We start from the raw sequence: 18713 nt of genomic DNA, 5'->3' as shown, positions 1-18713 counted from the left end.
AAATGAAGATTCGGTAGGTCTAGGATGGACCTGAGAATTCACATTTCTACCAAGCTCCCAGCTGAGGTTGCTGACCACGAACCGCAATTAAGTACCAAGGCTGTAGATCAGACATTTAGAATCCTGGGCAGCATTTTTAAAACTGTGATGCTTAGATTGCACCCTCAGAGATTCTGATTTAGTAGGTCTGGGCTAGAACCCAGGGAGTTAATATTTTTTAAAAGCTCTCCAGGTGATTCTAAGACACAGCTAAAATTGAGAACCTCTAGTCTAGAGATGATGGTAATAATAGCTCTTTTGAGCACTAGATGCACCACCCTATGCTAAGTGCTTTAGATGTTCCATCTTCTGCCGTTTCCAGAACAGCCCTAAAAGATAGGTATTGCAATCATCTCCATTTTTTAGATATGGGAAGTGAAGCTAACAGAGATGATGTGACTTACCAGAGCTTGTGCAGCTGATACGCAGTAGGACCAATGAGGTCTATCCTGTGCCTAACCCTCCCACCAGCAAAGCCTCTGAATCATCTCTGACAAGTGCTTCTTCAACTAGATTTTTTCATCCTTTCTCAATGGAGCCCCTCTCACTATCTTTCCTTTAAACTCTCAAAAGCCCTCCCAAAGCTCTCTCAGGGTTTCCAGGCATATTCTGCCTTAGATACTATATTTGTGTTGCCTAGATTCCAAGATTTAAAACTTGTATCTACTCGCATGTATACGCTTTGCAGCAGCAAGCAGAGTCTCTTACATGTGTTTGGTATTAATATATGTTGTGTTATATGGTTCCATGCCCATATATTTTCCAGAAGCCTCTATTATGATGCAGATTCCTCTATAATACTCGTTACTCAGCAGGCTCTATTCAACTATATAGCCCACTGTTTAGGGCTATATAGTTGACAGACTTCTTTTGCATATACCATCAGTGGAACCACTGATTTGCTCTCCCAAATATTATAACTAATATTCCAAGACTCTTATTACATGAATAATCTAATTTATTCCTCACCGTGACCCAACCAAGTCATTGTTGTTGTTATTCACATTTTATGGTTGATGAAACTGAGATCAGGTTGTAACTTGTCCCAGCCACAGAGGCAATGAGTAGAGCCAGAACTGGAACGCAAGCAGCCTGCCCCAAAACCTAACTCTACACTTCCACAGGTGGCAGGTTCTAGTGATTCATGTTTCCCCCGTTATAAACAAAAAGGGAGATCAGTAAAATTTTATCCATGGGTGTGGTTATCGAGTCATACAATGTAGGGGACAAATAATTAAACAATAGAAAAATTAAATTTTGGTAGTGACTATCATTCAAACTGGTAAATTTTCTGCCAGTTTTACACAGGGAATGTTTATGAATGATTACAGTTTCTAATTAATTGCTAGGTGAATAGAAACTGAACATGCCTATAATTTTAGCATTAATTAATTTTCATTTTGAAATTTTAATTAAAGAGATCTTATATGTTGGCTTAAAAGTTTTGTGAATAGTTTGGTTGCAAAGAAGCCCATATTAAGTGTAGCTTTACAGGGAATCGGACATCCAAAGCTGATTAACAAAATGGATTCCTGTTGAGTGTATCATACAGAAACCTTCCTGGTTTTCCCCAAACTCTTTTGTTGTGTCTCAAGACTCTTCCACCCCATTTATTAAGACAATGACTTGAAAACATTTCAAAGGAATTTGCACCCACAATAGTGGAAGGAGAGAACAATGAGCGTTTGCCAGCAGAGGGCGATCTTAGCTTGTTTCTACAGGATTATTTCCTTGATACCTATCTGTGTAACAGTGAACAGAGTTCATTTAGCAAACAGAAGTACACGTTTCTCAATATTTCACTACAAAAATATTCCATCGAAAATATTCTAATGTACATGCAGCTTAGAGAGTCTGTCCTTTTCAGCTGCACTGAACAGATTATCTACATCAAACTAGCAGTTCAACTGAAACACTCAGTAAGGAAGTCACAGATGGAAACCCTGGAAGGTTTTCCCTATTTTTGTAAAGTACACTATGATTTTTTCCCACATGAACTCATGACTTCTGAAATCACTGTATCACCAATGATTATAATCAAATCTCTCAGAAAGCTGGGGATATAACAAGCAGCTTTTACTTGGTTAGGGTCATTATGAGGAGCATTAAGAGAAAACCCAAGTCTCTGAGCACCTTCTTGTTGTATTAGTTGTTGTTTTTGTTGTTGTTGTTTGAAACAAGGTCTCACTCTGTCATCCAGGCTGGAATGCAGTGATGCAATCATAGCTCACTGTGGCATCCAACTCCTGGTCTCAAGTGATCCTTCCACCTCAACCTCACAAGTAGCTGGGACTATGGACATGTGCCACCATGCCCAACTTGTTTTTAAAAATTGAGATGGGGTCCCATTATTTTGCTCGATCTGCTCTTGAACTCCTGGGTTCAAGAAGTCCTCCTGCCTCGACCTCTCAAAGCTCTGAGATTACAGGTGTGAGCCATCATGTCTGACCTTGTTGTATTAGTTTTTATACACTTTTAATTAAAAAGACTCCTGAAGGGGAATATCACACACCAGGGCCTGTCAGGAGGTGGGGGGCTGGAAGAGGAATAGCATTAGGAGAAATACCTAATTTAAATGACGGGTTGATGGGTGCAGCAAACCACCATGGCATGTGTATACCTATGTAACAAAACTGCACATTCTGCACATGTACCTCAGAACTTAAAGTATAATAAAAATAAAATTAAGATTCCAATCTAATGTGCTTTCTTGATTAATATTATGGAAATATCCAAATTAGATACAGTAGATGATGGTAGATGGGATGATTATTATCAGTTACTATTTTGAATAGCTAAGTATTATGGTAATCCTTTTTAGAAAGAAATCTTTAGAATTAGAATTCTAGATGGCTCCCAGCTAGTTACTAGCATTAATTTTTCATCTGCATCTAATAAAGATAGGTAATAATATCAAACTATAGTGTATTTTGCTCTCCTTCCACTTCCATTTCCCAAACAATTGAAAATTATGTTAAGTAAATTTGCAATAATAAACTTGAGATGACTTAATTATCCAAACTGGATGTGTCTTTTTCACATTTATTTTTAAATTTGAATGACTATTATAGATTTGTCATTCCTATTTTGATAGTATATCCTAATCCAGATGTGTTGTGGGTTAAACGTATTTTAAGTTAGTAATTTCTTCCTTTACAAAGCATACCAAAGTTCAGTGACATTGTTACATGTTAAAGGAGTAAGTATGCTGTAAATTCAGAGGAAAACGTTTCTTATGTATAAGAATGCTTTTAGAATTTTGGATGGTCTCACGGGTAAGTAAAATTAACAGTGTACCAGATACGTTCCCAACATGTTTGGTTCCTAAGTGACCAGAGAATGTAACATATTTGTTAGCCATAGACATGGTGTCTGGGGATCTTATCTGACAGCAGCCAACAGTGAGACCCGCAGACCTCTCCCAGCAGCATGCACACAGACCGTAAGTGAAGCACTTTACCTGGACCAGCACCATGCTACCCAGACTCTCTAGGTTTAAGTCCCAGCTCTATTGCTTATTAGTTTTGTAACCTTGAGAAAGTCATTTAACCTTTCTGTACCTTTGTTTTCTCACCTGTAAAATGGGGTGATTTTTTAAAAGTACCTAGCTCATAAGGTTTCTGTGAAGATGCAATGGGTTATTGTTTGTAAAGCACCTAGAAAAATATCTAGTGCATAGTAAGTGCTATGTATGTATTTTCCTTAATTATTATATTACCTTATTTAGTCCTTACTACATACAAGCTTTTGGGCAGGGCCAGCCTCACAGGTCTCCAACCTGCGCAGTCACCCAGGAGCCCAAGCTAAGAAGGTCTTGTGCTTGGTTTAATTCTCCGCTGCTGTCATCTTGAAATTTTTCATAACAAGGGACCCCACATTTACATTTTGCAGTGAGACCTACATTTTCTTGAGGTAGGGAGTATTATTGTCCCCTAATATTATTGTGGCTTTGGACAAGTAACATCCTCAGTGTTCTCACCGGTAAACTATGGTATAGTTACCGAATGATCATAAGGTCCTTGGGAGAATTAAATGAGATACTGAATCAGCAGTGATTGGTATACACAAGTTCTCAGAAATAGTATATATTATCATTCTTGTTGTTACCATTTCTCTTTATAAAATAACTAACAATATTTCTGTGCTTCTACAAATTCTTATTCTTGCTTATAAGTACAAGAATCCTTCAGTGAAGTTAAAGGTTTACTGAAAGTACAGAATAAAATCATAAAACTCAACTCTGGCAAAATTAAAATAGGTTTATGAAGGAAAAAGGTCACATCTTTACTGTCAGAGAAGTACCTTATTAGAATCTGAGGCTTCTGTAGATCTTAAAACTGAAGAAGTTTTTTGTTCTATAGACCTAGGCCAGAGAAGCATTCAAGACCTTGAAAAAACTTTTCAAATAAATAATATTATCAATAAAAAGTAGGCTCAATGCAAAATAAAGCAAAACACTGAAGACTACATCAACCCAAATATTTATTCATACTGAATTTTACTGACTTAACAATTGAATTAATGGAGTAAGACCCCTACAATATAAAGGCAAAGGAAAATGTAAGAAGAAACTACTAGAAGCCACAATTCATTTGCAACATCTCAAATTCAGATCATTCATATTTTTGTTACCAGTAAGATACTTTATGCCTTAACATTAGTTACATCACAGAAGGTAAATAAAATATTTTTGTAGGATGACATGTATAAAATATTATTTTTTCAAACATAATTTGAAGGTCAAAATAACATATTATTTTATAATTTATTTTAGAAGATAGGATAGAACTTTGTCTCTACAGAGGATAGACTAAGGCCTTCTAAAGTAAATTGGAGTATAAAATTTGTTTTAACAAAAAAGTATAATTAATGGAAAATTATTTTATTTGACCTTTACAGAATTAAGAATATAGTATGTTCTTTCCACAATAGTATTTGCCAATCAAAACAAAACTAATGAAAAGCTCTGGCAATCAAAAGTTCTTCTGACTTATTTTTATATCCATCCTCCAAATTTTAGTTTGTTAGGTAAGTACACTCTAGAAAGATAATCTGATGATAGGAAAGTCAAAGCTTGAATTTCTGCCTTCATTTTAGAGTCTGCCATTATTTCCATCTGTCAATAAAAGTAAAATATACTCATACCAGAGTTCTTATCTACATTTCTGTCAATTCAACAAACTAGTAATCTAGAATTGCTTTATTCTCCAAAAAATACCCTTAAGTGTCAGCCAGAATAAACTTTTAGCTACAGCTAAAAGTATCTGGAGTGAGAATACTCTATATGCTGTCTTCATTAACTAGGAATAGTCTGAGATCTTTATGATGATTTCTTCTTCCTTTTCTTAATCCCACAAACTATGACACAGCCATCAAGAATGTGTATATAACCATGATAAGGATAAAAACCGGCCAGCTCCATTCACTTATCTATTAGCATTCATATGACTCAATTTCAACAACTATTTACTGCCAAGCAACACTTATGTTAGTCCTGTCATATAAAATGTCAAGAGATATTTTCAAAATATGATGTGAATAGCCACCATTAAAGTAAAAGTCAATTAAACATACAACAAGTCTGAATTGTAAAAAGAAACATACTTCTTTTCTCCAAAATGGTTGGCAGGTAACATAAGGTCTCCTCAGGATACTGTCAAGTTTCATTTGGTCCCTTTTTGTCAGTGGAATCAAACTATCTTTAGGTACATTTAACCTGGAAAAAAAGTACGTTAAAAAATCAATAAACAGTGTTACTGTAACTTGAATGTCATGTATTTTGCCTATATTTATTGTACTACTTCAAGAAACTCCTAAGTAAGAAAATTAATACAGGTCTGCCTCTTACATCCAGGATTGAGGGGATCTGTCATGTCTTAGACCAAGGGATTTTGACCACGACACACATACACTAACTTGAACGTTCATAGTGGAAGTTTGTGTTTCCACCGTAAATAAGATTCTCAAGTTTTTGTTTCCTTCATGTCATACCCGTGGGATGATGACAGGAAGACAGATGTTGATTATTAAACAAATGCCAGTAACACTACCATCATGTATATAGATACCAGAGAAGCTTAATCATGTACAGTTAAGTCTCTCAGAGCTTCACACTCTTCTGGCAGTGAGCTCCAATATGCATGGCCAGAGGCTGAGATTCACTGAGGGACTGTAGTTTCCACTGAGTATTTAATTCTTCATAATTAATTGAAGATTCTGGGCCATGGAAGTTAGTCTCTCACTTTCATTACTTTTGCACGCGCGCGCGCGCGCACACACACACACACACACACACACTCTTACCTATCTAGTTTTAAACTTGAAAAATGTGGAATATAACTTTCTCATGGTATGTGTTTTACAAATAGAACATGAGAGGTCCTGTATTTATGGTGTGGTTTACCTTTTGAAGTCACAAATCCTAGATTTCCCAGGAGAGTCTTTTTCAATGTGTCCATAATTATGACCATTTGCCAGTGGCAGCTTTTGGGCAGGGGTGACAATTTGATTGAAAGGCGGGCCTAGAGGATTTCCTTTGCAGCCAGGCTTCTGTAGCTACCACAGTGTTTTTCCTTCGATCATATATTATTTTGGAGTGGCTTTTGCATGCACTGATAGAATTTATGAGATGCAGCTAGAGCTTCTTGAAACCATTCTAATAATTATCAGATCTTATGTCTTGAATTTGTGTTAAAATGGTTTTTATACAAAAGATCACCCCCAAGGGATTTTTATCATGGCACACATACACTAAATTGAACACATTAATTCACTGGAGTGTAAATATTCAAAAATAAAAAATGAAGTGTTTCCTCTTGCACCCTCATTTTGTGGGAGGTGGCTGATCACCCAAAACCTGTTCCCATTCCATATTTGGGAAACGAGCACCTGTTATCAAGGATTGCTCACTGCTTAAAGAAATTCAGTAACACCTTCAAATTCATTCTTGCTGACCAATACAACAACGAGAAAACATTCTAAAATATCGCATTAGCAGAGATGAAAACAAATGTTAATGCTGTAAGCTGAAAGACAGGTGGACTCTTACTCTTCAGGGAAAGCAAGATCCTTAACCTATGCAGACAGCAGTCAAACCTTCAATATGAGGATCCTCTTTGACCCACCAGTTCTTCTGGGAATTCAGCCTAAGGGACTAATTAAGGATATGGGTAGAGATTTAGTTACAAGAGACTCCATCAAAGCACTACCTATCAGAACAGAGATTTGGAAACCATCTAAATGGCTGTGAGGGAATGGTTGAACAAACACTAGCACATCTAGAATTCAAACTCAGCAACAGAAGACGCTAAAATAAGAAATGTACTTTATTGACATGGAAAAGTGATCACATTGTGTTGTGTGTTTTGAAAAGCAGATTACAAAATAACAAGAATATGATCTCAGTTTTTTGAAAAAGTTATGACTATGCACAGAAAAAAAATCTGCAAAGGTAAGGCTGCTGATTCGTAGGTGATATTTAACTTGTTACTTAGTATTTTTTCTATAATGAACATATATAATACACTTGCCAAATTTGAGGTTCCCAAATTTTAATAATCTTAAAATGAGATTTTTCTTTTGAAGTTAAAAATTTAAATCTAAGACAAAATTGATTCATATGGCAAATGATGTTGTCAATGGTTATGATTTAATTTGATTTAATTTAGTATTCTTTTTTTTTTTTTTTTTGAGGCAGAGTCTGGCTCTATCAATCAGGCTGGAGTGCAGTGGTGTGATTGTGGCTCACGGCAACTGCCGTCTCCCAAGTTCAAGCAATTCTTGTGCCTCAGCCTCCCCAGTAGCTGGGATTACAGGAAGCTCCACCACACCCAGCTAATGTTTGTATTTTTAGTAAAGACTAAAAATGTTGCCCTGGCTGGTCTCAAACTTCTGGCCTCAAGTGATCCACCCATCTCAGCCTCCCAAAGTGCTGGGATTATGGGCGTGAGTCACCACATGCCCAGCCTACAATGTATTGTACTTTTAAGTATAAAAAGTGTTTAACAGCTACTCAGGAGGCTGAGGCAGGGGATTCGCTTGAACTCAGGAGGTGGAGGTTGCAGTGAGCTGAGATTGTACCACAGCACTCCAGCCTGGGTGACAGAGCAAGCTCCATTTCAAAAAAAAAAAAAAAAAAAAAAGTATATAAAATGATAAAATGTTTTAACCATAAGAGTAAAACAAAAAGAGTTTTGAGCTAACTGAAAGTGTAACACATTAACCAAATTCATGTGTTAAGTATTTTAGTAATTGAAACAGGAACATTAATTAATTTAATTCATAATTATATAATCACAAGTTATAGCGGACAATATAAATAAAAAACATTAAGAATTTTTCCTTGTAGTGACTTTTTAGGCTTACTGTTACATATGACAGTGAATTGTCATCATAAATACCCTAGTCCTGCTATACTATCTAACCTTTTAAGATCAGAAGGGAGAAGACCAAGCCATCGAATAGCTGGAACTGTGAGATGATGAGCTTCAAAAGACATAGACTAAAATGAAAAACAAAAGTATATTAGGTGAGGCTAAATTGCAGAAAACTAGCGTTCTTGTTTTTCAGCCAAACTGTTCACTTATTAAGAAGGACAAGTACTAAAGCTGGCTACACATGCCCAGAGCCCACAGAAGAAAGAAAATCATCAGGAGCTACACTAAGCTAGGCTTTCGGTGAAGGTGTTAAAACTTCTCTGGGTTGGGTGCGGTGGCTCATGCCTGTAATCCCAGCACTTTGGGAGGCCAAGGCGGGAGGATAGCTTGAGCTCAGGAGTCCAAGCTTGCAGTGAGCTATCACTGCACCGCCGCACTCCAGCCTGGGTGAGAGTGAGGCCCTGTCTCAAAACATCAACAAAACAACTTCTATGTAGTGTTTCTGTATTAATTTTCTAAAGCAAAACTATAAGTGAAGCTTTTTGACCTACATTTCTTATTGCTCATAACTCCCCATCTTACACCCTGCTCCATCATCCCTTTCATCTGCTATAAATTTTACCATGCATCATAATCCCTTGGAGAAGTCCACCCCTTGAGATTCTGGCTCAGTAGTTCTAGATAAGGACTGAAATTTGCATTTCTAAGAATTTTCCAGGTGATGCTGATGCTGCTGGCTTAGGACCACACTGTGACACCACTGATATATGGTAACTGTAGACACTAGTGGTGACAGTCAGAATTCAAGGATCTATGTAATATTTAGAGTATATTTGGTGATCAGACAGCGTCGTTGTTATCCTGAAGTCTCACAGTTACTTCAGTATGCCCAGAGTGCAGGATAATAATGCCTTTTGCCCACAGCTAATCCCACTCTGTCATCTGTGGTTGGATTGGTCATTCTGGGAGCTGGAGTCACAGCCACTGACATATGGACTGCTCCTAGAATAGGATATTAGGCCCTCTGGTACACTTTGGGTACTGTCAGCCTACTTGGGGGTGTAATCACTTGGGGATGTAAATGCAGAAATCACCCCAATGAATAGAAAAATATCTAAATAATAAAAAAGGAAAACTGCTTTTCTACACTTACCATAGATCCATACTTATAGATGCACATTATTTCTATGCCTGTTAAAAGAAAGTTAATTTTTAAAAGAAAGTTAAAAGAAAGTTAGTAATTTTACATATTACAGCTTAATTTGCACTATCAAATTTCATCTGCTAGCTACAATTTTAATTTTGTGGACATCACCAATAAAAAATTTATGGTTCTCAGTTTAATATGACAAAATAACAATAAACTGTCTCAAATAATTATAGACCTAATTTTAAAGTAATCATTTTCTTTTAAAATGTTTTGTGAAAGTGTTCTGAGAGTAGAAAACACAACTACAAGCCAGGCGCAGTGGTTCATGCCTGCAATCTCAGCACTTTGGGAGGCCGAGGCAGGCAGATCACCTGAGGTCAGAGGTTTGAGACCAGCCTGGGCAACATAGTGAAACCTCGTCTCTACTAAAAATACAGAAAATTAACTAGGCGTGGTGGTGTGTGCCTGTAGTTCAGGCAGGAGGCTGAGGCAGGAGAATCACTTGAACCCAGGAGGCAGAGGTTGCAGTGAGCCGATTACGCCACTGCGCTCCAGCCTGGGTGACAGAGGGAGACTCAGTCACAAAGAAGAAGAAGGAGAAGGAGGAGAAGAAGAGGAGGAGGAGGAGGAGGAAGGAGAAGAAGAAAACACAACTACAAATATAATTTAGTTATGACTATTGTTGTAAATAGTCCAATGATAAATTACCATGTGGATCAGCATCTACAAGAGTGAAAACAGGAATGTGAAACGTATCCCACAGTTTCTTGACTAAAAGTCTTGTGTTTAGATCAGGAACTCCCTTTCCCTAAAAGCAAGATGAAAATTAAGAATTTTAACTTCAGTTGAATGAAATGGTTACAACTACACTCATTAATAATTTAAAAATTAGGCCAGGCATGGTGGCTCACTTCTGTAATCACAGCACATTGGGAGGCCGAGGTGGGTGGATCACCTGAGGTCAGGAGTTCGAGACAGTCTGGCCAACGTGGTGAAACCATGTATCTACTAAAAATACAAAATTAGCCAGGTGTGGTGGTGGTGCATGCCTGTAATCCCAGGTACTCAGGAGGCTGAGACAGGAGTTTGCAGTGAGCCGAGATTGCACCATTGCACTCCAGCTTGGGCAAAAAGAGAGAAACTCCATCTTAATAATATGATAATAATTTAAAAGTTACAGGTTATGCTCATACAATGGGTAGTACTCTGCATTGTGGCCACAGGAACCCTGGTTCATATCTGAGTCACAGCACCAAAAAGAAGAAAATAAAGTTATATCTCTCTACCTTGAATTTCAGATGCTAAAAAACTGGTGTTGATTATGGGAAAAAAAAGTACATTATATACAAACAGAGAGAAGGACTTGGATTTATGCCAGTCCTAGGAAATGATCCTAAGGAAATATTTCAGCGAAAACAGAAATAATAAAAATCCTATGTAGAGGTGCTCACCGAAGTGTTATTTAAAATGGCAAAAACGAATATAAATAGCCAAAATATCTAACAACAGGGGTGTGGAGAGGCAGCGCAGTACAGTGGAGATCTGCGCCAGCTGCGGGGCTAGGCAGCCTGAGCTCCCACAACTAACCAGTAGTTTTGTTATTCATTCAAGCTCATGCTGCTAATGAATAATTTAATAAGGAATTAAATTATTTAATAATCACAAAGCACTTAGAAGAGTACCTGGCTTAAATTTAGGGTTTAATACAACTTAAATGGTGAGATAATATTATGAAGTCATTAAAATAATAATTATGTAGAAAAGTAAATTGAAGAGTGTTACAACAATGTTAGAGAAAAGCAAAAAACCAGATGAAATGGAGCAGAGGAAGAACTCAGAGTAGCCCTAGAGATTAAGAATGGGCTTTGGATCAGGCAGCTCTGGGTTTGAATTCCCTCTCTGCCCATCATCAGTGGTGTGATGTTGGGCAAGTTTCTTAGTCTCTTTAGGCCGTGGCTTTATCTATAAAATCAGCATAAATATGCCTGTCACTCTGAGTGATGGCATTATAGCAACATGCAGTTCAACCACTCAAATCCAGTCCTGGTTTTGAACAGTCATAGAGATGTGGTAAAATACCTTCCAGCATTCCAGTACCCCATTATTAAAGTGGGGTTGATGTTAGTACCTACCTCATAAGCCGTTGTGAGCCTTTACAAGTTGATGTGTGATAAACAGCAATAAATGCGAACTCTTATTATGGCAAGTGCTTAGCAGGGCTCCTAGGCTCATTATGAGTACTTAGTATATTTTCATGTTCTTTGGGAAAAATAATAGCACATGAACATGGTACAGGAGTCAAATGGTATTAAAGGACATATGGTGAAAAATGGCTCTTTCTAATGTGGCCCTTGAGTCCCAGCCCCCTTTTGAGGGGGGTTTGTGAGGGATGCTTGTGGAAGCAATGAGGAGCGCTGCCCTAGAGAGGAGGCAGAATGGAGTCTTAGACCTAAGGACTGACCAATTCCACAGAGGCATCCAGATTTAGAGCAGAAATATCAGACAAAACCAAAAGTTTTTGAATTGGCAAGGAAGGAAATGACAAGTACCGGTGAGGCAGGGAATCTATTTGGCAGAGTGAGAGGTAATTGGAGTCAGGGCCTGTCTGGAGGCTATCAGGTGGTTGTCTTGTGTAAGAATGTAAGGGGAAGGATTAGGGAGAAAGGATTGAAATGAAGGAGATTCCCAAGGCCAATTCAAAAGGACTTGCTGAGCACAAGATGTGAGGACTGAGCCAAACTGACTCCTATGTGTGGGCCTCATTGCAGTATCCGCAGTGACAGCCACAGGACAAGTGGCAGGAACACTCAGCTCTTCAAGGAAGACAGATTTTGAGTGTGGTTTTAGAAATATGAACTTACTGAGGTTATAGTGCTCTATGATCATACCATTGTATTCCAGCCTGGGCAACAGAGGGAGACCCCATCTCTATTTAAAAAAAAAAAAAAATGAACTTGAGGTGACAGCCAGATTTGAGGATTTAAAAAAAAACACCTTGGAAATTCCCATTCTATGATCCCAAAGGATGCATTATATTGAAAACAGGACCTTACCAATCACCGTAGCAGCATATGTTAGTCTTGAAATTGTAGTAAAGTTAGATAATATACCGTAATCATGATGCATGGAGACATTTTGTTGCAAAAGTTGTCATCTAGAAGCCGTTGAAATGTTGCATCTTTTTCTACAATTAATACAAACTTTGCATCTGAAACTAAATCTGTGAAGTTAAGGCTGATAAATTGAAAGCATGAGTATTTCAGTTTAATCACCAACTAAATTAAGATACCACATAAATAATTCAAAAGCAGCTATAGATATCACATTTTAATTTGTGCCTTCAAATATAGAAACATATCTATTCATATATTCAGATATCTGTCTCTGCCACTAGATGGTGAGCTCCTAAAAGGGTCCTAAAGAAGGGACCATGGTGTGTTCATCTTGACAGCTATGGGTCTAACTTGTTCCTTACACATTACGAAGGCTTAGCTTATCAAAGGAACAGATGAATGAGCATTCCAAAAATCTAGTTTTCCCACTTAAAGGATACTCCAAATTCCTTGAATATTAGATGGCACCGCAACAGCCTATTTAAAAAAAATTTATTTTATATAAAAAGCAAAATAGCCACCTTTTTTAGTTTATCACAAAGCCCTCTGTTTTCACTTTTCTTTGACCATACCAGTCATCAGAGACTTATTCTTCAGTTAAAAAATAGTAGAAAACAGCTTTACCCCTCAGTAGAAAACAGGCACATGACTCACAGCAATTCTCCCAATAGGAGTACCAAGTTTAGTACTGTGGGGTCTCTTTGTACCAAAGCCCAGCAGATAGTTTAGTATTAGAAATATTACTTCCAGAACCAGAACATTTTATGAAGATTACTAAATAACCATGTTCAAATGATCAAGCCACACTTTACCTAAAAATAGTAGTGCATTTTTAAAGAGTTGTATGTGTATATTTATTTCAATCTGGCGTTTGACAATTAGCATATTTTGAAACTATGTAATGTACAGTTCCTAAAGCATATGGCTATTCATCTTTCAGTTTTATTTTGAAATCTTAAGCTCTAAGTTATACAACAAAGCAAGAAATAAAATTATGCTTCAAAACTGAAGGAGCTGAAAGAGTTAAAGCCATGAAAGCATTAATGAAGCTTCTTACTGTTGCACCACAGGTACAATTCACTTTGGTGCCGTCTTCCTCGATATATCTTAAGTTGCCAGCAATTAAACCTTTTGATGTAGATAACTGAAAAAAAAAAGACATATTTGCAACCTGTTTCACTAATTTTATGCTATTAAGTTGTTCTTTGTGCTTATCTACTAAATTATTTGTATTTTTGCTCAGGTTGAAATGTAAAAGATGAAAGAGAAAATATGTAAAGATATTTAGGAATTAAAAATATTTGGGAATTCATCAGTTTGGTCCATTCACCCAAAGGAATATATTGAGAATGTATGATTTAAATTTATAGTGATAAAAATGCAGCATTAAATAATATCAAAAGAGACAATATTATGTTTTAAAATGTTTTGTATTAGGTACTACTTACTATATGCAGACTCCTCCTTGACACTCTTAACATACAAGAAATGTCATTGATAATATTGTCCACAACAGTCTGGTTACCAAAGAGTTGGCTGTCAGTGTAATATATGTCTCTATGAAAATGTAAAATACATATTTTTAATTAACCGTATTCTCTTTGAATATGACAAGTATTAGAGTGTTATCTGAAGAAAGATTTAACTGGATGAAAATACAACATATAAAGAAAGTAAATTATGAGCCAAAGTTTAGTCTCATGTAAGTTTTCAAAGCATATAATAAAAGTTAATCCAATTAATTATCACATGACATTTTAAAGAGCAATTTACTAGAACAATATATTTACCTTTTGGTTGCATAAGTGTTGCTTTGTACTAATTTATAAATCATGGACAATATTTTAAGGATTAGAGCTGGAAAACAAGATTCAACAAACAGGTTACTCATTATTTCTTTTACTGATTCAAAAGATACTGCTATCAAGGATTTTAACTTAACTTCAGTTAACGCTTAAAAAATTATCTTTCCAAAATGGGAAGGTTAAGTACAGAACAAATTACCTGAAGAATCAGTTAAAATGAATTGCTCGCTCTATGGACAGCAAAACTGAGAGGATAATTTTCCACTGAAACATATACCTTGAAAAATATGTTTATGTTGATAACCTACTTCCATAGTTATTGGCAACGAAAAATTCTAGAAATATATTTTATGTACAAGAGTGGTCTATCAAAAACAAGTAAAATTATTCAACTAGGAACAAATACAAATGAGAAAACAACCAACTGTATTTATCCTTTATTACCGAAAGCTGAGAACAATTAACTTACCAAATTTTTGAACTGATTTTGGTGAATCACTTTTGATTTTTCTTGTGGTGCAATGGGATACCATCTGAAGACCCACAGAATCTTCAAACCTGTCGTTTTGTTTAAAGCAAATGAATAAAGTGAAAAAGACAATAATACTTAAGGTCTTCTGCTCATCATTTATAACTCACATTTCTTTTCAAGGTAAGCACTGAAACTTTAGGATCAACTGGTTTGAAAGCATAGATCATTCCAGGTGATAACCAGGAAATTAGATTTTGTGACCTACAGAGGCACTAAGATAAACTATTTAACATAAATGAGCTAATACCTTTGATGAGGGGGTATAGGAGTGTGTTCAGGTGTGTGTATGCATAATTTTTCCTGGAAAGACATTTTTAGTGTATGTAAAATGTTTTCAAATATTTCACAATTTATACTTTACTCATTTAAATAATCTACTCATTTAATAATTTTCCTCAATTTAATAAGCTTTGAAATGTTTCATTTCTGATTTACCTGCAAAATTGCATTACATAAAGTGACAATTTTATTAGGTTGTTAGGTTGAACTGCCAAGCTTCTCCTAAAGGTGGCAGAAGGCACCAGGTGGACATGTCAGATGTAAGCTGCTTCGAAGCTAGATAAAATCCATCTTTCAAAACATGATTGAAAAGTATACAGCTTATATTACTTACATAGGTCATAAAACAATAGTGATGAAGGAGACTCAAAACTCCTTTCATTTAGTTTCTGTATCTCTTACAAAATGTGAGAGGCTGAAAGAAGCCTACGTAACTGGGTTCAAGAACTCTGATAAAAGTTGTTTACTGATTTTACCCTTTCTGGACACATAGCAGGGGTAGAGGCTGTGCCAGGAGAAAGCCTTAAATGTGCTCTATGTTCAGGATACTTTTATTTTGGTCTGGTATCAGGATTGGTTATACTTCCCCTGAGCAAGTGGTTTGCTTTTGCAGAGTAGATGAGAACTGCACCCATGATATCTCCTTCTCTGATTGCTAGAAAGCTTAGCTCCAAATTGGGTGCTTATTTTTAGCAAGATTATGAGACTTTATCACATGCATTTGGAATTCTAACCTCTTCTGGAGCTCCATTCTGTTGGTGCTAGCATTGTTTTTCCTTTGCCTCATCTTTCACACCTACTTCTAGTTGACATAACCTCTCTGTATGGGATGTATTTGGAAACTTCCTAAATCATTTTTTTTTTGGCAAAGTAAAGGCAATAAAATGAATAAAATATGACCAGAACTCTAACTCAAATAATTAGAATAATGACACAGATACTGCATTTAAAATATAAAAATGCAAAATGCCCACTTTATGTTTTCCCAGCTTGATCTGTTGTCTATCATGAATGCAGGTGCTTCGTTTCTTGCCAAGCTTGTGATTATGTCCTGGATAATATTTTCTATGGATGCAAGAACCTCAGAACTGAAACAATAAACACAGCATGATTCCATCTTAATTATATATTTTGACTTTATAATATGTAAGATTTTTCCAGATCGATACCAAAGTGACTTATTTTACTGTTTTTTAAGACTAGGTAATTGGGGCGGGGCTTACAAAATGAAAAAAAAAAAAGACTAGGTAATTCGTGTCAATAATCATCGCTCCCACTAAACCTTTAGTACTGCATTAAAACAACTGTATTTCATTTGCTTGTAATTTTACTTCTCAAGCAATTACCAATTGAAGATCTCCCATCTACATTAATGACTAAATTTACAACCATATTTTTATCTATACTACATATTAACCTACTGTAATCTAGCTGAACTTGAATACAAATTTGACTTGAAATATTACCAACAAATGTTTCAATTAAAAAGTGATATAATATTGGCTTTGAATTTCTTTCCCAAAAATGCAATGCAAAAGAAACACCTTTTGTGGTCACACATCACCCTAGTTGATCTTATGGCTTAAAATCGGCTCTTTTGAAACTTATTGATACAAAAAAGAAAATGTCTAATCACTACCCTGAAAAGAATAAATTGTGAGTTCTGCAACAAACGGTTGACTTGGCAGCTATACAGCACTCTACAGCAAAATGCGAACACCAAGCCCAGTTTTCTGTCAGCTGACTGTTAATTTCACAAGCCATCAGCTTCAAAAAATGTTGTTCTGCTATAAACACTATTAGCTTATTCTCTAGGAAGAGAAATAAAATAAGCTCTAGAAAATGGGTAAATTGTTGAGTGTTTTAATTTCCACAGAAACTTCAGTGCTTTTACTGAAAACTTGTGTATCAGAAAATAAATTTTAAAACATTTAATCTATTCTAATGTTGGGAGGTAAAAACTGACCCAAATATTCATTTTTCCCAGTTTCAAGAAAAAGTGTTGCAAGACAATATTGTAACCAACTTTGAGATACAATCAGATTCGTCTACATCTGCGATATTAACAAGGGACTTCCATTCTCCTTTTCCCTCACCGTCCTAAGTTCTCCCTCAAACTAAGTTCTCTTGTCAAATTTGGTTTGCTTGTAGGTTTTTCAGGTTTTTTGGTGATTTGAGCTTAAAAATAAAAGGCTGCTAAACTTTGCTGAGCAATCAGCCAAGAAAGCAGATCAAGGAAACAAAACAATGCATTTTTAAGTGAAAGTGGTCAACAACATAGACATGTTTTCTGTGGATAATTCCAACATGGGTAGCTGGAGGCTTCCTGGAATTGATGTTAAGTAAATCATTTAAAATATGTTCATTCTCTCCTCTTCCAAAACAATTATTATAAACCACTTAAAAACGTGTTGATGTCCTTGTTAACTGAGAAAACCATTCGCTTACAGAGAGAAGACATACAACACTCATTTTCTTTCTCTAAAAAAAAATTAAAGTTTAACCTAAAATTTTATCAGAAAAAAACATTAAAAAAATACAAAGCCAAATGTACCCCAAACTCCCTAGCCTATAAGGATCTTAGGAAACTTTCCAACCCAGCTGCAAAGAGCCTCCTGGAACATTCTAGAAAGGGAATATTCTGGAAGCCACAGAAAGGAGGCAGCCACCTGGCTTTCTTTTTCAGATCAAAATAACGGTTTAAAGCAGGTGGCGGGTACTCAGTAAGGATCGTTTTGGGGGGGTTCCAGGCTGGCTCGCCAAGGTGCACCTCCTCAGCCTCAACACCGGGAGGCAGCCTGGGGCCGGGAAAGGTGCTGGGACTTCGCTACAGAGCTGCTGCGTCGTGCCTCGGCTCCAGCTCCTGTACCTGGAGGCCAGGTGGCTTCCCCCACTGGGGGGCTCCCCGCCACCTCTCCTCAGGGCAGTCAGCAGCGACTCCCTGTGTCGGTCCAAAACCTCGAAGAACGAGGCCTCGGGCCCCATGGGTGCAAAGGCCATGAGGGCGGAGGGCTGCCCCAAGCTCCAAAAGCGCCTGTCCTAGGCTCCACCCTGGAGGCGTGGCTGCTTGCTTTTCCCGCGCTTTCTGAGCAGGCAGGCGCGTGTGCACGCCACACCCCCGCAAGGCAGGGCTGGACTGGCGCATGCGTAGAGGACGGCCTTGGAATGCGCAAGCGCAGAGCTCTCAGGCGCGATCCCACCTGCGAGGCCCCGAGGCCGGCGCTTCGCTGAGCGTGGGTCGTGTAAGGGAGGCCTCGGGCCTTGCCTGGCTGAACTGAGAAATGTCTGTGTGGCCTGCTGGAGATACTGGACCCAGAATCCCTTGAGATGGTTTAATTATTTTTGGGGTGGGCTACTTAGGGACAGCAATATCAGCGATTTTGCATTAAAACACATAGTGATGAAGACCCAGCCATATGA

At 37.2% G+C, this 18713-nt stretch overlaps 1 protein-coding gene across 1 annotated transcript; it reads right to left on the bottom strand.

Moving 5' to 3' along the window:
* Window positions 1-4504: 4504 nt before the first annotated feature.
* On the bottom strand, window positions 4505-18341 carry SPO11 (SPO11 initiator of meiotic double strand breaks). Its single transcript, XM_002747707.6, has 13 exons — window positions 18163-18341; window positions 16268-16381; window positions 14952-15040; window positions 14468-14534; window positions 14126-14234; window positions 13735-13821; window positions 13118-13154; window positions 12675-12784; window positions 10273-10372; window positions 9568-9605; window positions 8463-8539; window positions 5644-5755; window positions 4505-5155 (listed from the first exon to the last, which is right to left on the bottom strand). The coding sequence occupies exons 1-13, from the start codon at window positions 18291-18293 to the stop codon at window positions 5036-5038; spliced, it is 1191 nt and encodes a 396-aa protein (XP_002747753.2). The 5' UTR covers window positions 18294-18341; the 3' UTR covers window positions 4505-5035.
* Between the last annotated feature and the right edge of the window lie 372 nt (window positions 18342-18713).

This window comes from Callithrix jacchus, chromosome 5 (genome assembly GCF_049354715.1).
Source record: "Callithrix jacchus isolate 240 chromosome 5, calJac240_pri, whole genome shotgun sequence".
In the NCBI taxonomy this organism is placed as follows: domain Eukaryota; kingdom Metazoa; phylum Chordata; class Mammalia; order Primates; family Cebidae; genus Callithrix; species Callithrix jacchus.
Note: the sequence above shows the minus strand (reverse complement) of the source record. Positions and strands in the feature narration are given on the sequence as shown.

Bases quoted from the DNA above. Each gene is read 5' to 3' on its own strand.
- SPO11 (XM_002747707.6), bottom strand. From the start codon at position 18,293: ATGGCCTTTGCACCCATGGGGCCCGAGGCCTCGTTCTTCGAGGTTTTG. The intron at 13,822-14,125 runs GTAAGTAGTACC...TTTTTTTTTCAG, and splicing joins CAAGGAGGAGTCTGCATATA to TTATCTACATCAAAAGGTTT. The intron at 5,156-5,643 runs GTATGTTTCTTT...TTTTATTGACAG, and splicing joins AACCATTTTGGAGAAAAGAA to ATGGAAATAATGGCAGACTC.